This window comes from Ischnura elegans, chromosome 1 (genome assembly GCF_921293095.1).
Source record: "Ischnura elegans chromosome 1, ioIscEleg1.1, whole genome shotgun sequence".
Taxonomy (NCBI): Eukaryota; Metazoa; Arthropoda; class Insecta; order Odonata; family Coenagrionidae; genus Ischnura; species Ischnura elegans.
Genome location: NC_060246.1, coordinates 132499931 through 132516268, shown reverse-complemented (window position 1 = coordinate 132516268; position 16338 = coordinate 132499931). Strand labels below are relative to the sequence as shown.

At 36.0% G+C, this 16338-nt stretch overlaps 2 protein-coding genes across 2 annotated transcripts in view; both read right to left on the bottom strand.

Moving 5' to 3' along the window:
* LOC124164371 (src substrate cortactin) overlaps nucleotides 1-11254 on the bottom strand; it is a 32674-nt gene extending 21420 nt beyond the window's left edge. Inside the window, exons 1-5 of the mRNA XM_046541711.1 lie at nucleotides 10968-11254; nucleotides 10546-10698; nucleotides 8342-8496; nucleotides 5821-5941; nucleotides 3494-3659 (exon numbers count right to left, since the gene is read on the bottom strand). Of these exons, the coding sequence (XP_046397667.1) occupies nucleotides 3494-3659; nucleotides 5821-5941; nucleotides 8342-8496; nucleotides 10546-10686 (583 nt within the window). The 5' untranslated portion in view covers nucleotides 10687-10698; nucleotides 10968-11254. The remainder of the gene's footprint in view (nucleotides 1-3493; nucleotides 3660-5820; nucleotides 5942-8341; nucleotides 8497-10545; nucleotides 10699-10967) is intronic.
* A 3618-nt stretch (nucleotides 11255-14872) lies between these two features.
* LOC124170235 (small VCP/p97-interacting protein) lies at nucleotides 14873-15838 on the bottom strand. The gene is made up of 3 exons (XM_046548955.1): nucleotides 15659-15838; nucleotides 15411-15578; nucleotides 14873-15322 (listed from the first exon to the last, which is right to left on the bottom strand). Exons 1-3 carry the CDS (start codon nucleotides 15725-15727, stop codon nucleotides 15305-15307), a joined length of 255 nt encoding a protein of 84 aa, XP_046404911.1. The 5' UTR covers nucleotides 15728-15838; the 3' UTR covers nucleotides 14873-15304.
* Nucleotides 15839-16338: the final 500 nt, after the last annotated feature.

Genomic DNA, 16338 nt, shown 5'->3' with positions numbered 1-16338 from the left:
TCACATTGATTAAATTTGAATGGAAAACATCAAGACTACAAAAATACAAATTTGAAAAATGAACGTCGCAACCAGTAATGCAGAAGTTCTGAGAGTAAAGGATTACCAACTTAATAGGAATTTCTCATCATCCTCAAACTAAAAAATATGTTCATGAGAATAGAAAAATAAACCTAAAACTCACATCGAACTTCCAATGGTGATTTGAAAATGAGGTAGTCCAAAGAATTGCATGGATATTGACGGTATTCCATCCTTAAGTTTTATCTAAAATTTAGCAATTCAGATCCCCCTTTGAAGGCAGATCTTTATGTGAAATGTTTAGCACAGTGGCTCCAAGTGAAAACCATTCGAAAATTTTCTGTCCATTCTTATTTTCATATACCATTTTTTTAAAGAAAAATAAAAAGAAAACTGTCCACTGACAAGAACTCATGGGGCTGAAATGAACTTAAAGTTTAAAAATTTCAGCAAAGTACCGAATCGGAGCAAAATAATGATCGACACACAAAATATCACCACTGATGCTGTGGGGGTGCCTAAGAGTCACTAACAACTTAGTTATTTAGTCACAGAAACGCCTGCCTCCCAGCCATTATTTTGTATTTTACTTTAGTAAATAAATAAAATATGGGTAAACATATGTATTTGCGGCTTCAAACTTCACAAAAAATTATGTACAAGCTTCCAACTTTCTTGACAGCTATCAATGCTCTTACAATTTTAATATGAATGGATGAAAGCTATACTAAGTGGAAATTATGAGCATTACACTTGGTAAATGAAACTCAGTTGGATCTTTGCGCACAGCTTGTATCTCAGTAAATTGTGCTGAAGACACATAATTCTCAAAGAGGAGCTAACTCATGAAATATTTCCCCTGAGACTTAACAAAAAAACAAGCAAGGCACCACCAATTGTGCCCCACTGCTGTTCTTGATGGAACTCAACTACAGTAAGTCCACAACATACGAACCAGATGCGTTCCGAGACCTTGTTCATATGTTGAATTTGTTCGTTAATTGAATAAACCTAAGCATGGTATCGTAAAGTGTAGTTATCCTGGAGAATGCAACACTGCATTGCAATCTTGCATTAACTCATGATGGTGACAAACTGATCTAGTTTTGTTGTTACAATAGCATTTTACAGTGAATAAATCTGCTTAAAAAAACAGTGGATATATTGCAATATCTTATATAGATGATATTAATAACTTCCCCCACATCGTGCCGCATATCATACAATATTTGGGTGAAATATTTCTCACAGAGCCATCATTTGGTACAAGTCTTGGTCTTGTACCAGATGATGGATCTGTGAATTGAAATGTATCATACACATAAAATTATTGTGAAGAAGTGCCACTACCTTTCATTTCAATATATTTAACTTCTACTATATCACGCCCGAATCGATTGAAATATTTTGTCAGCTAGCTTCTCCTTGAAAATGATGCTTAGTCTGCAATATTACCAATCAAACAGATGTACCTGCAAAAACGAGCATGTCTATATATTTTTGGTGTGCTATGGAACTATTCTTCATGGATGCTTCACATCTCAATCCTCCAAACAATAGCCTAAGCACCCATGAAATTTTCAAATTTTGACGCTAGTCCAATGTTTTTTCCATCACATTATTTGCAACCCAACTGAAAAATTCGGATAGGCTTACACTGTATCCATTTTACAAGAGAATGTAAGTCACTTAATCCTGTCAAAATACTGGACTTTAGCAATTACCTTAAAAGGACATTCCAATCCAAGTAAGTTAACACTACAACCCCAATCCATAATTTAAATTTAAGAGGAACTAGCAGACGCCTCAAAAATATTTATGAAACCTACACGGAGTTATGGCATTACAAGTGATCCACAAAGTTCTTAATAATAGCGTACACATGGATTTAACCCTTTCACTGTGACCCACCCTCCAGAAACCTAATTGTCACATGTGGCGAAAGCGCTGAGGGTATGGCAGGGAGAGGGAGTATGTAAAGGTACATTCACAGCAGCCTGTGGTGCATATGTACCAGGTACGTTCACAGCAGCGAAATAAGAATTTTTTCATTCAGTTTTCTCTATCTTTACCACATTAGCATCAAATAAAAGTTTAGGGTAGCAATACCCTAGAAAGCAATGATGGCTTTGGAGGTATGCACAGGCAGGTAAGGTCTAAGATCTGAGAGCAAGAATATCATCAGACTTTACCAGCCCATAAAAATTAGATCAATTTTATTTCCCTTTTCCCCCAGAGAAAATTTGCAGTGTAGGTCAAGAAGGAATGTTTCCACAATTTTTGGCCTCTTTGCCAATATAGTATTGCTGGAGAATTTTTAAGCTTCTAAAAAGCTTGAAATAATGCAGCTACTATAGGGTGTATGGTTATGACTGCAAGGTTTTCTATCAAATACTCCATGCAATACCCAACCCTATCCCCTGATGCCCGTACAAAAAAATCCAAAGTCATCATCTCTTGCTCAGCTGGCATATGAAGAGTATTATAATATCAACATATTTAAGGTTGATAGAGTCTAACGTAACACTGCAAGAATGCTCAAGGACTATACAGTCCAGCCAAATGTATGCCAATGCCTGGTGCATGAACTGGTTCTGCAATAACATAAGCTAAAAACATGCCAAGCATCAGAAGTTATTGAAAAATGCTAAGGGTGTGACTGAATCAACATATTTTGTTGAATTTTTTCTTATGACCCAGAATTCATCCAGCTAGAATGCTATTTTTCAGCATGCTGATACTCTAAGACAATTATTAGTCATTGAAATGTTTAATGACTGTATTTTAAGAAATTTGAGAATGTATGATCAGAATTTATCACATAATAAACATAATACCCTCATATTGGTAATTTCTACCAACCTATAACATAAAACAACAAAAAATGTGATGAATATTAATGAAAATAATTATCACGAGAAAAAATTATGAGGCAGAAAATGATAAAAAGCTGTAGGTGAATGATCTAATTAGGGTATCTGACAATTTGAAATCACATCTGAGATAAAATGATGGTGTTAACATTTTCGAAAAGTTGGAATTGAGAAAGTATATCCACACCCAAAATTCACTATGTATTAGGATTTATTATCCCTACGGGAAAATATATTCATAGGGACTGATTTTGCAATTCTTTACCTTCCGAGTCCTGGGCCATTCAAGAATCTAGCAATTTCTTGTTATTTCTTACGCCTACAATAGATCTGAAACTCTGGCTTCAATTCATATATTCACTGGCTCTTTCATAATTTTGACTTGCATGCCTTCAAATCCTGTGCAACAGTCACTCCATAATTCAAGGAAAGAAATTATTCTACATACTAGTTTTGCTATAATTCAATAATATGTATATCACAACTATGTGCTACTCTGTTTATGCATGCAGATGATATAATAAAAATTAAGGGGCATTAGACAGAAGAGATGCTCCTGCTGTAAGCACAAACATGCTTAAGCAACCAAGAATTGTTACCCTTTTGTGATGCATGCTTTTCAGTTGTTTCCACATGGTCCCACCCTACAGCAGAGCGATCCTGACGATCTGACTGGACTCCAAATTTGCCTCCAAAGCCAATACTAAAGTCTGTTTGGGATGCATGCTTCTTTGGAGCCTCACGGTGGTCCCAACTCAAAGCACTCTTGTAAAACAATAATTAATTGTAAGATAAAACAACATGCACATAAAGTACAGAGAACTTTAGTATAATTCCTAACAATTTTTCCAAATTAACTACCGGTTTTATGAGATTACACTCCCTAAAAACAGAAATAATTTCTATGGAGAATTTTTTACAACTTACATAAAAACTATATGTGACCAACTTCAGGAATTCGTATCTTATTGAATACTGCACTAATGGTCTCAAAATTTGATTAAAAAATGAGCTGAATTTAATTATCCCTCATATATTATGGGTATAAATTTCGAAAATATTTGCGATTGAAATTACAGCACATTAAAAAAATATCAAAAATTGCAGACTTTCATTCGTAATGCCAACTTCATGTTTTTTAAACAGGAGTATACTTAGAACAAATAATAACATCTAATGTCTATAATAATGCCTTGCCTTTGCCTAATTTTTCTTCTCTTCAGCACAATAAGGTCATTTTACAACATAAATAAGTACTTTCCAAACTCTAACATCGAAAAAGCATTATGGAAAGGATACTGATGTATGTAATCACCTCATATGCTATCCTTATCCCCTTTTAAATAACCTCAAAATTTTTCAAACATGGCTATAGCTGCAATTAACATAAGTATCCGCCTCTACAGAAAGACTTAACTCCCAATTATCACAGAACATATTCAAAACATGATGATGCATTTGATGAGACCACATGAGAATCGTTACGAGCCAATCAGCCTTCATGAATTCATTCACTGAACTCAGCAGTTCGTCCGTAATGACTAATGACTGACCATCCAAAACGCTCATCATCTTGGATCTTCTCTCTGCCCACAGCTGAAATTATGATCCCAGTGCCAAACAGATGACTTATCCTTAACAGCCTCTTCATGCACCTCTTAATAATATAAATCAAATCAGAGCCCTAATTTTGCAACTTGCGGCATTGTATCTATTATTTTGAATATTATAAACACTAACAGAAAGAACACAGTCAGTACCTGCCAGGGGTAACTTTGACAGCTGAAGTACAACTGAACATGTTAGAACTTGTCCGGTGGCTACTCTACTCACCAGTGCTCCACACAGCACAAACGGGTGCTACTTTCCGAACATCTCTTGTAGGAAAATTCAAAAATGCCTTCTAACTGCCATCAAAAATCTGAATATTCTGAATGTAAATAGAATTTTGCACATGAAAGTCTAGGGTGACCTTTGGAGCCAGTGAGGGTGCCTCTGAGTTTAAAGGTGCACAGAGTGACTTTCTTTTTTGACACTTGCTCACAAGGGCACATATTAGTAAGAGAGGTTCACAAGAATGGCAATTGCTTGGTGCAGTGACATACTTCAGCTCACATCCATAATGCTGCATCTAACATTTGCTAACTGAGCAGAGCGTAGTGCTTAGTGCAAATGAATGTAACTATTGAGAAACATAAAATACATATCTCATTAAGAAACCTTCATACCCTCACACCATCACCTATTGTCATTTCAGTGAGGCTGCTAATTCATGCCCACCACATGGCTTACTAAAACAAAATTCCCACTGAACAATCACACATTAAACAAATTTATGTACTATAAAGACTATAAGCACATAGGCAGTGGCAGATCCAGGATAGAGACAAGGAGAGGCTAGGTGGGGGATAATCTCCCAGCAGCAGTGGTAGTCCGAAAAAAATTACCATTGTATCTAGTGCAAATAGAATACCCAAGGGGGGGCTATATCCCCCCTCCCCCCATTGATCCGCCACTGCACATAGGAGAGAGCATATATGCCAAATCTGGTTCCTCCACAGGTAAAACATGTGGAAGCCACTAGCGAGAAACAGCAAAAAAAACCACAATGCAGTGAATATTAACATTCAATTTTTACCAAAAGCAGATTGAAGCAAGGAGCCATTAAAATTTTGGGTTTGTGTACTTTTTCCTGTTACACCATTTTCCACTCTAGAGATAAATCTAGATAACCTTCCAGGAAATATTACTTTAGCTACATGTTTTGAAAGGCTACAAGTTGCATAAATTTAATTTTCTTTGAGGAGAACAAAGGCACAAATATTTCTCTAATTCCCATCTGTGGCAATTAATTGTTGTCAAGTTCCTAAAATACTGTTGCCATTTCACTTATATCAGTGTACAATAGTATTTCATTATGGCATACCTTATCCACACGATCAGTCTGAACACCGTATTTCCCACCAAATCCTGTGCTATAGTCTTTCTGCGATACATGCTTCTCAAGCTGAGCAACATAATCATGTCCCACGGCTGACTGGTCCATCCTATAATAAAAAGATGTAAGGAATGAGGAAGCTCTAGAGCTGTTTTCACTTCCAACTGGAGTTTTCTATACACATTTTTATAAATACTCTTGTTCCTCTGTTTTCTGCAATTGAAGGAATGAAAAAATTCGATGATCACCACAATTTATTAGAATTAACTCTTTGTCACGCATAAAAATAGCAGTTCAACACAACAACTACATCCCTTGAAGTATACACTTCCACTTTCTGTGCAAACATTCCTAGGCTCAATAAAAGTACAAAGTAAATTTAGAGAACTTAAATAACATCTTCTAATAATGGTGGAAAAACAAATATTCAATCTGATTACAAATCAGGAAGATTTTAAGTTGACAGATTTGTGAGTCTCCAGCCAATCAAAGCAGAAAAATTCATGCATAATTCCAGGTTAATCTTTGGTGAATACTGCGATAGATAAGAATTTAAAAACACCCAAAATTACTTCAACACTTTTAAATAATATTAGATTTATGTATAACTTATTTTACATATTCATCATGTGTATTATTATGTATTATTTTACACCATTCCTAATTCAAATACTTTATTTATACTCATTTGATGCAAGCCAAGAAGCTGCTTTGACCTTGTAAGTAGATGTTGATGCCACCTGGCATTCTATTCTTCGTGTTTCTGAATCTCACTTGAGTCAAGAGTGCTAGACATTTTGATTTGTCTGACATTCCATGTTTTGATGCGGCTGTAAAAATTCTACTGAGATACTGACCTTAAAATTATGACAAGCATATTTTAGGCCAGAAAATGTGTGTTGAACTGGCAAAATTTTATGTGAAATAAAATATTTTGAAATTCCAGGGTGGAGCATAAATTCATAAATAATTCCTGTATAATTCCAGAGACTAAAAATTTATACATAATTCCTGATTTTACTGGTTTTCCCAGCCACCAAATAACCTGTCAATGATAGCTTTTAAAGTAGGGGAGAGTGGGGCAAAACCGACTGGGTGGGTTTAGACCCCTTTAAACTTTACAATCACCCCTTTAAAATCACCCAGTAGTTGTCGCTTTCAAGCAACAACATTATAAACTAGTTGAAAGGGCCCCCATTACCGGTAGATTGAGTTTGTTTATGTTTGCGTGGTGGCTGCTGTTTAGTTTCTGTGAATTTTTCAAGTTTTACACAGTTTTCTTAAGGATTTTTATTACGTTTGTTTTGGCCCTGCTAGATCATTTCACTGGCCTTCACAGGAGAGAGAAGATGTCTGTTACATACTCATAAGCAACATCATTTGTTCGGTTAGCCCTCCCATCATCAAAGGTTCTGGAAGAATACTTCTTCAGTGAAAGTGAGGCTGACTTTGTACAACAGCAGTTCAGCCGGACTCATTTCAACTCTCTTTGAAAGTAAGTTTTATGATTGAAGTGTATTATTTTAATAATTTTATTTAAATTAGTATTTCCATTTATCCTCTAATGCACAGTATGAGTCTAATGTATGTTGATACCATTTTTTGCATAAACTAAGCACTTGAAAAATGGGTAAATTCCAAGAAAAGATCATCATTTCAAATTTCTGAGCCATTTGGACTCTTTTCCCCTCAGCTGCCACAAGCCAAGTATTGTTCTCAAAAAAAAATTTATGAACAAGAGCCACATTCACTAGACTACATGTTTGGTCTTAGATTTACTGACCATTTTTTCAAATATATCCTCATGAAGGTATGGATACACTTATACTTATTATCTTACAGTACATGTCCAAAATCCCTCTCATGGAGGCAGAAAAAAAGTAAAATCTGAAATACCCATAGTGGCAGTCAAAACACCACCACTTTTATTTCACAGTAGTTTGGAGCACATATTAACCCTCAATTAAAAAATAAATTGGATGAGTTAACTACTCTGCCTTTTGGTGATAATTCTGAAAATATGAAGTAATGTTTTTGAGCTAAAAAAATCGGTTAATTAACAACTGTTGACATCATTTTGGCTAACATAACAATGCAAGGGGAATAAAAGATATTACTAGGGAAGCTATGTACTTGGATAGACAAGGGCTCAAAATTTCATTCCAATATATTATGCGGTTTCTGAGATATGAATTTTTACCCTGTGCCCCGCACTATGGAATTTGACTCCCACTAGTGCCACTTCTGAGCAAACATCTCAAACTTCGAATCCTCATATCTTGCAAACTATGAGAGTGAGAGAGGAAATATTTTACATGGGTCATTAGATAGGTGATAGTAGCTAGTGACAAAAATTTCATTAAAATCAGAGTCAGTGGGTGCCATGCCTGGGTGAACTGACATGGAATGACCCAATATAGTAGATAAATGATTGAAAATTACAAAAAGAAAAATTCCTATAATTGACTTTTACGGGATTTTGAAGCACACTATCTACCTAGAACCTCACCTGTCCTTCTGGATTCCAAATTTTCCTCCATATCCAAAAGCACCACCAGGATCTTCCTCAAGTTGCTTCTTTCTTTTCATGGCATCTGATTCTGTCGTCTCTTGCCTTAATTTATTCATATCAATTGCACCACCAGAGCGACCAGATCCTTCAACCTAATTGAATAAATTTTAGAATTAAAGTTCAAACCAATCAGATAAAGTTCTTTTCTAATTCTCAAAAAATCAAATTCATGCTTCGACCTTCCTGCTCTGATGGATGGTATTTGGGAGAGATAAGGACGAGAATCATTTGCTTGATTATTCCGATAATTTTCTTTCCTTGGAATATGTACTTCAGGGAATAAAAGGGACAGCTCAGATCATACAGCCATTGAAAAAAATGAATAAATTTTTCCACCGACAGAATGAATTTGGAAATGGCAAATGAAACTGATATAGACTTAAGGAAAATTCACAATTTATGGCATACATTTTGTGTGTGTTTAGTTTCATAGCACAAGCACATGTCATTCAAGGAATTCTATTCATGAGCACATATGATTAGTGGTCATTACAATTTTTCATTTTTACACTCAATAAACGACTTTGAAGCCTTGTAATTTAATAGCAATTTTAAAGTTCCCAATCCCTCATTTCTTTGAGTCCTATTCACTTTTCAGGGAATTGATTAGGAAATAAATGTAAAAAGAGCATTGTGCACTCGGCAGTAAGAATGTATCTATGTTACAAAAATAATTAAAATTTGGTGCACATGAAACGCTTTCCAATGATCAAGGCATATAAGTAAATCGGTCACTTTAGATGAATGAAGCTACATGCAGGTATAAAATCTCCCCTACAGCAATGATATCCATAGGAAATATTCTAAAAAATTCATGTGATTCAAGAATTGTATTCAAATATACTACATTGGAAACTTCAAATTTTGCCCTGAAAAAATGGTGATGTAGAAGTACTGAGTCAAAGTACTAACCCCTGATTTGAAACAAGATTCAAATCCTCTAGTCCACCTCCCCCTTCCAGTGCTAATTTCCCACCCTCCCACTTGACGTAAATGAAAGCAAACATCATCGAGTATTACAATTTCCCATGAATACATACAGAATTATAGTGGAAAAATGTGTCAATGCATTGAATATGTTTAGAATTTAAGGCAATTACAATTAACGTGATGGCAAATTTCTGCAACATGATTGTGTGACATAAGCTACACCGCCATGGATATTGCCAAAGATGCACACAATATGAGATTGTTCAGGCTGATTCAAGAAAAAATCATAGACTAGTTGCACAGAAAATTCACCAATTAACCAACAAGCATACCTCTCCACGAAGTAAAAATCATCCGCCAAAACTTTGACTATAATTAAAACAAAAGTGCAGGCTCACATCAACACAAGAGTTGACACTTTCTATAAGTGCCACCATAAAGTTTCACCATTGCCTAGTTTAATTGTTTCTAAGACTGATATGTATCAAAGTCATTTGTTATCATAATGGAGAAGAAGTGAGAATGACCATAAGGATAATAGAGTCGAAATAGCAGTGACTTGAAGAGCAGCATCACCAGGATAAAAAACAATAATCTCCTCTTTAGTTTCTTGCAACAACATAGACAATCTAATGGGAAGTCCTTAGAGCAGACTTGATGACATAAACGAAGCAAATAAGTAATAAGAAACCGGCGGTAAACAAGTAATAAGGCTATTTGTAACGGTCACTGAAGATAGTAATAATTTGCCAGCTCAATAAAACTTTAAACTTTTATACATTTAAGTCAAACGATAAATTATAACGCAAATGACCGAGAAAGAGGCATATTGTGGAAATGTAAGTTAGAAAAAAGAAAAACAAGGTGTATAAGTAGCATCCAGGCAGCACTAAAGAAAGGACTGCCTGAGTGAGACCCTCGTACGTCACCCAAGTAATTCTCCTCTCGTTGTCCTACTTAACACAAAAATTCAATTATATATACTAGGGTATTCATCATACCAATTTAATTAATATATCAAGAAGATAAGAGGCACGGAATGAGAAAAATATCTAAACATTTTCAAGGTTATATTGTCAAAACTTTGATTCTATTTAAAAGGCGAAATCGATGACACAATTATAGCAAACTAATAATTTTATAACTAAAATTTTGGGCGCGACAATTTCATCAACACCTAATATTTATTTATAAGACCTTGCGACACTTACTGTGCGTGACCCCCATCTCGCTTCCTCTTCTGTCACATCATTTACGAAGTCCGGGTCGGTTTCCCAGTCATCGTCACCGCCTTCAGCATTTGGGTTCGCCGCAATAGAAGTGGGAACAACCCCAGCACTTGCCTTCCACATTTTGTATACTACCTTTCACGATGAGTATAGAATAATGTATCGATAAACAATGAAAATTTAGAGAAACGGGAAAGAAAACGATTGGATATTAAATATATAATAATACCGAACAATGCACAGTCACTTTTGACAAAACATATACACATAAGCATAACTGAGTCACGCAATGGATTGATTGAGGGAGCGATAGAGAAACAAAGCATACTCCAAACTTCCCCAGAATTTATCGGACATGAAGTACGTAAACAAGAAAACAAAGGCCAAAAAATTTATTTACTTACAGTTAAATAAGAATAAGATATTTTGACAATGCAGAACTATTCGTCCCCAAATACGGTCATAACGTACCGAGCGTAAAACTAAATACAACTTTAGATGGGTTATGCTTACGAAAGAACCACTCCTCCCCTGCTGATTCAACCGGACACCGCAAGTTTCTATCACTTTCGCACAAACAACCCAAAGAGGGGCGCACCAAGGGTACAATGCTACCACATTTACAAGTATGTATTCAATTCATGAAATACAGTTTTCTTATCGCCGAGGGTATTTTGGACGAGTACGCCATTTACTGTTGGTTATAGAAAAATTAAATTTCTTATATTAATTCAAACAGAGCAATATTTCCAAACTATCCCGTAAATATGATTACTTAATGCGGTGAGCAATGGAGTTAACTTTGAACACGTTCTTTCACGCTGACAGTTTGCCAACCACGCAGTATAACTTAGCACAGCGAGCGGTCAGTGGCGATAGTACCACGTGACATAATGGCGGTGCTTTCAACTTTACTTTAGCGCCGGTCCGTCCAATAAAACGATATATTAATGTCGATAATATGACGTTTTAGTTAAGTTCAACGGTTATAACCTAAATTAAGTTTGGCGATAATATTTTGTGATCAAAATAGTAACTTTTTCCCGACGTGAAGACCAAAACCGAAATTGAACTGATACAAAATTTGGAAGGCAAAAAAATGAGAAAATGGGTTATGAATTGGTAACTTGGAATTAGTTCAGGAGAAGAATTTCCGACACAGTATGAACCTTTACTCCTATTTCAGATTTACTTATCTCTCGACCGCACCAAAGAGTGCCGTTTGAAGGCATAAAATAAAAGGTCAATGGTTTTAAATAGAAAACAGTCGTAATCCATATTTTTTCAACCTTTTTCCAACATCTGTCAACAGAGTGCAACCGTTATTTCAATCAGATTATTCCTTCAGTAGCTTCATGTTTTTCTTGGATCTATATGCTCTCTTGCATTGAACCATTACATACCATGCACTCAAGCAGTTCAGTGTTACTGTGTAGAGCAGTTGTGATTTTGGTGATCTGCAAGACAACTCACATCTATGTAACTGATGCAAGCAGCAACTGACAAAAAACAACCTGAATAATTTCAATAATACCTTTTTGAACAGTTGATAGCTGATTTCATGTTTCTGATGGACCAGAGCAAAAAACGACTTATGCCTACAAACTACTAATAGCTTTGAATCGCTGTAGATGCTTATGTTTGTCGATAGACGCCCAAATGAAGCGAGTGCTAATATTCATCAGATGCAATGGATGCCCTTTCGTCACACTCATTTTTAATGCTTAAGTGACAAGGGGCTATAGTCTCTTGAATGCTACTGAGTCTCGGAAAGTAATCCAGAGCAAGTTAGGAGTTTGGACAGAAAATAAGGCTGAATCAAGACTTTTGGTATAACTGATGATGAAATGATAAAGAGTGATCAACACATTAGTAAAATTATACATTACATTGCAATTTATACTCTCTTTCAAGTAAATGGCAAGTTTATAAGGGACTAATGGTCTTAAGTACCCACTTAGATTCTATTAGCATTTCCACTGAAAGTGCATTTAATTATTCAAGTTATGATGCACCCAATCAAACGATTGAGGACCCTGAAATATCTAGGAGTACTGAATTTCTACACAGTAATTTTACAGTGCTGTAGAATTGTAGAGAAGTTCTATTGAAATAAAATATGCCATAGATATACTTATGTATATAGCTGAGCTGGCATAAAAATTTTAATGCAGTGGCTTAATCATTAATTCAGGAAGTGTTGACAGAGTATGATGACAGAATCACAAAGTTATACTAATATCATAAGAGTTAAGTGAGAAATAATATTATGAAATAGCTATAACCATGCATTTGACTACAATTCAACTGGTTTACATGAAAAACTAGGCGAATCACCACAGCCTGCCTTCCCACCCACATTGAATTTCCTTGTGATACAATTTCATGGTTCCCCAAGAAAAAGCAAGGATATTTATCAAAGGAATTTTTTTCATTTTTCCAAAACTCAACATGTTCCCTGCCGTATATTTCCAGACATGGCATTCACCCATTTTGCCTATTCTTTCTTTTTCCTTTCGCTTTAATATCTTGATCCTTTCTATTTCACTTTTGGTGATCATTCGGCTATGTGAGCCGAGTTGGCCACGTCATAAACGCGGCGCTGACATGGCTAGGACCAACAGCGTGTTATGAGAGGCCAAAAATTGACGCTTCCTTTGGATATTATGACTGAAGTGGTGTGAAGAAGAAATACATGTTTCAGTCATTATGCCCGGAGTGGCGGTGAGTGTGTTAAAAATGCTGAATTTATTAATGGTAACACAATGAAACCCCCTTTTCTCAGAACACCACTCTCTGATACCTATAACAAGGACTCAGTAAGTGAAGAGGGCAGGGGGTATGAACCATCCCAAGTGGTTGGGTAACATCCCTAAGTGTACCACCTCCAACTCGACCTACACCCAAGAAATACCCCTTCTAAATCCTCCAAAAATATTTTTTCGCTACTGACATGTTCACCACAAATTGGCAATATTTACCCCCCAAAATAAAAGAGTTATTCACGAACCTCCAACTTATGACCATCTTTCCGATTTGAGACCTACTCTCCTGGAGATTCCTGCCCATTGGAGAGGTTTTGAATAAGTCGTTGTCTCTTCGACATTGATGAGAGAAGTCATACTGCTTTACTCTATGGATCAAAACATTGGGTTCGATCCTATCCTGGTTGCCATATTATGTTGCTTTTTACCATACTTACCTATCAGTACCTTCCTTCCTAAGCTTCAGATTGGTGTACCTATTATACCTTTTGAATCATTTTTTCAACCCAGAATTTAACAAGTCAGACATTTCAGGCTTTGTATTTCCCAGGTCATTAAAAAGAAGGAAAAACCAGATACTACTAACTAAAAAAACAATATTTATTGCTTACTTAATAAAAAAAAACATTACTACACCACCACATCGCAACTTCTCACCGAGCATCATGTTAAAATCTGTTATTTAGCCCAATGAATTCCTTACATAATAAAGAAAAGAAAAAACATACTAGTCCAAAATAAAAGCATATAGTGCTGAAAAAAAGGATATGAATATTATCATTCTCACACTTAATATGAAAAAGATTTTTTTCAATTCAGCAAAACCCCTTCATTGCAAGCCTGAAATAACTGCAAACCAAAACATATTCTTCTGCACATATATTGCTTCCCACATAGTCAAAACATTAATAATGACATATCACTCAAGTTTTTGGCACTCTAAAATTCAAATTTGATTTGCCGAAATCCCTAATGCCATATTGGAAAGGTAAAGTTAATCGAAAATATTAACATGATAATGGCCTTATAACGGATCTTTTCTTGGGGAGGTCACAGGGTCTTTTCAAAGGGGGAGGGGGAAGCTAAGGATGTAGGTTAGAAAGATGTGCCGGGGTATGAGAGCATTCAGATTACCCAGCACTATGAGTGTGGATAGGGGAGGTACACTGTAGGAGGACATTCCAGAGTGTTCCTGAGGTGGATCCGCTCTGAAGCACGATATGAATATTTTCTCACGGGTCTTATGCAATGAGTATCACCTGTTGTCACTAATGGCCACACCCACCTCCCTGGCTCCCTCTACACTTCGAAACGAAGTTGCGCATATATAAGTTTCTGATACCACAAAAAATATTTAAACTTCATACTTCATTAAAGTGGACACTGTACGGCAACACTACAGTTTAAGTGTTACCGTAAAAACTACTACTGTACTTCTATAATACCGTGCGAATAAATGTTACCTTATATACGACAAGACTCAACATCCAACTATTCCTTTTTCAAAATCGTGGATGGATAAAGAAACAAAAAAGTGGCAAGGATAAAATATAAATATATTACGTTATATTTACATAAAAACTACAATGTCAGCAACGAAGGAGGAACTAATAGTGCACATGAAAGGATTAACATTCAAGAACAGCGGATTCATTAACACGCGATATGAAACAGCTTTTTCAACAGCATTATATAAAGCAGCAATCACTTTGAAGAGAAAGCTAAGATTATCATCCACTGAGTAGTTTCCAACTCACCAACTAACATATCCACAGCGAAAAAAGACGTCCACACGCATAATATATATATTACACTGACTTTTATTCCTTCAATACTGAAGAATAGGAAAACGTTCCGTAAATATTCTGGGAAATAGCTTCAAAATCAGGACGGAGAGGGTAATTTATGACAGAAGGTACCCATATTTATGAACACATCACTCACGAACTTCTTTACAAAAAGATGATAGCCCATTATCAGTTATCCACTTGCCACTGAAATAAAAACCATAATTAGCATTATTATGCATTATTAAAAAGAAAATTATATCGACATTTTATAAGCTTTCCGAAAAATACTAGCCTTTAAACCACCACCTCCACCTAATCTGTCAGCTTCTTCTTGTCTCTTTTCTAACTCCTGGAGCCTTTCTTGCTGCCTTTTCACTTTTTCGGGATCTTTAATTCCTCGGCTCTCCTGCTCTTTCATTCTTTTTTCAGCTGCTTCCGCCAACTTCATACGGCGAGCCTCCTTCACACAATTAATAACAATGAGTAGGTATGACTAACAAGTAAAAGTGGCATGCACAAATGAAGATATAATTCGCTTACCGCAGATAGTATCTCAGTTGCGGAACCATCCGTGCTTGAGTCTTTAAAGCAACTTGAACAAATACCCATGTCAATAAAACGTCAAGTAACACCACAGCATTGACACACATACGACCACATATGTTACGTCAACTAGCGCGAAGCTTTCGCACTTCGCAGTCAGCTGTGTAGACGATAGTCAGATGTTTCGATTGAACCAGATTTCGATTAACAGTCCCAGAAATCCATCTCGAAACTATCGAACACAATCGAATGCGTGGAAACTTCTGCCATTTTAAGTCTAAAAAATAACGTAGGGTTCTTGAAAATAACTATGAGCGCAAATAATATTAATTTCACCAGTGGCGTAACTATAGGAATATGCTTTAGGGGTGGGGGGGGAGGGGAGGAGGGGGAGGGATGAGATGGCCTGGGTAGCGACTCCCCCTCCCCCCTTGGAGGATTCGCGAATTTTTTAAATGACATTCCAGGAAACATCATTTTGGCACCAAAAAAATAACTTTAAGCAGATGCAGTTATTATAAGTGAAAACTAGACAATGGTTTTGAATATTATTTTTATTTCTCTGAGGCTTTGGGGAGGATTTATCCCCCTCATCCCCCATACGCCACTTAATTCCACTACCAGTTTATACTTCAAACTTACTTTTATACACGCTTGTATACGTAAAATAATCTCTT

Bases quoted from the DNA above. Each gene is read 5' to 3' on its own strand.
- LOC124170235 (XM_046548955.1), bottom strand. From the start codon at position 15,727: ATGGGTATTTGTTCAAGTTGCTTTAAAGACTCAAGCACGGATGGTTCC. The intron at 15,579-15,658 runs GTAAGCGAATTA...AATTGTGTGAAG, and splicing joins CAACTGAGATACTATCTGCG to GAGGCTCGCCGTATGAAGTT.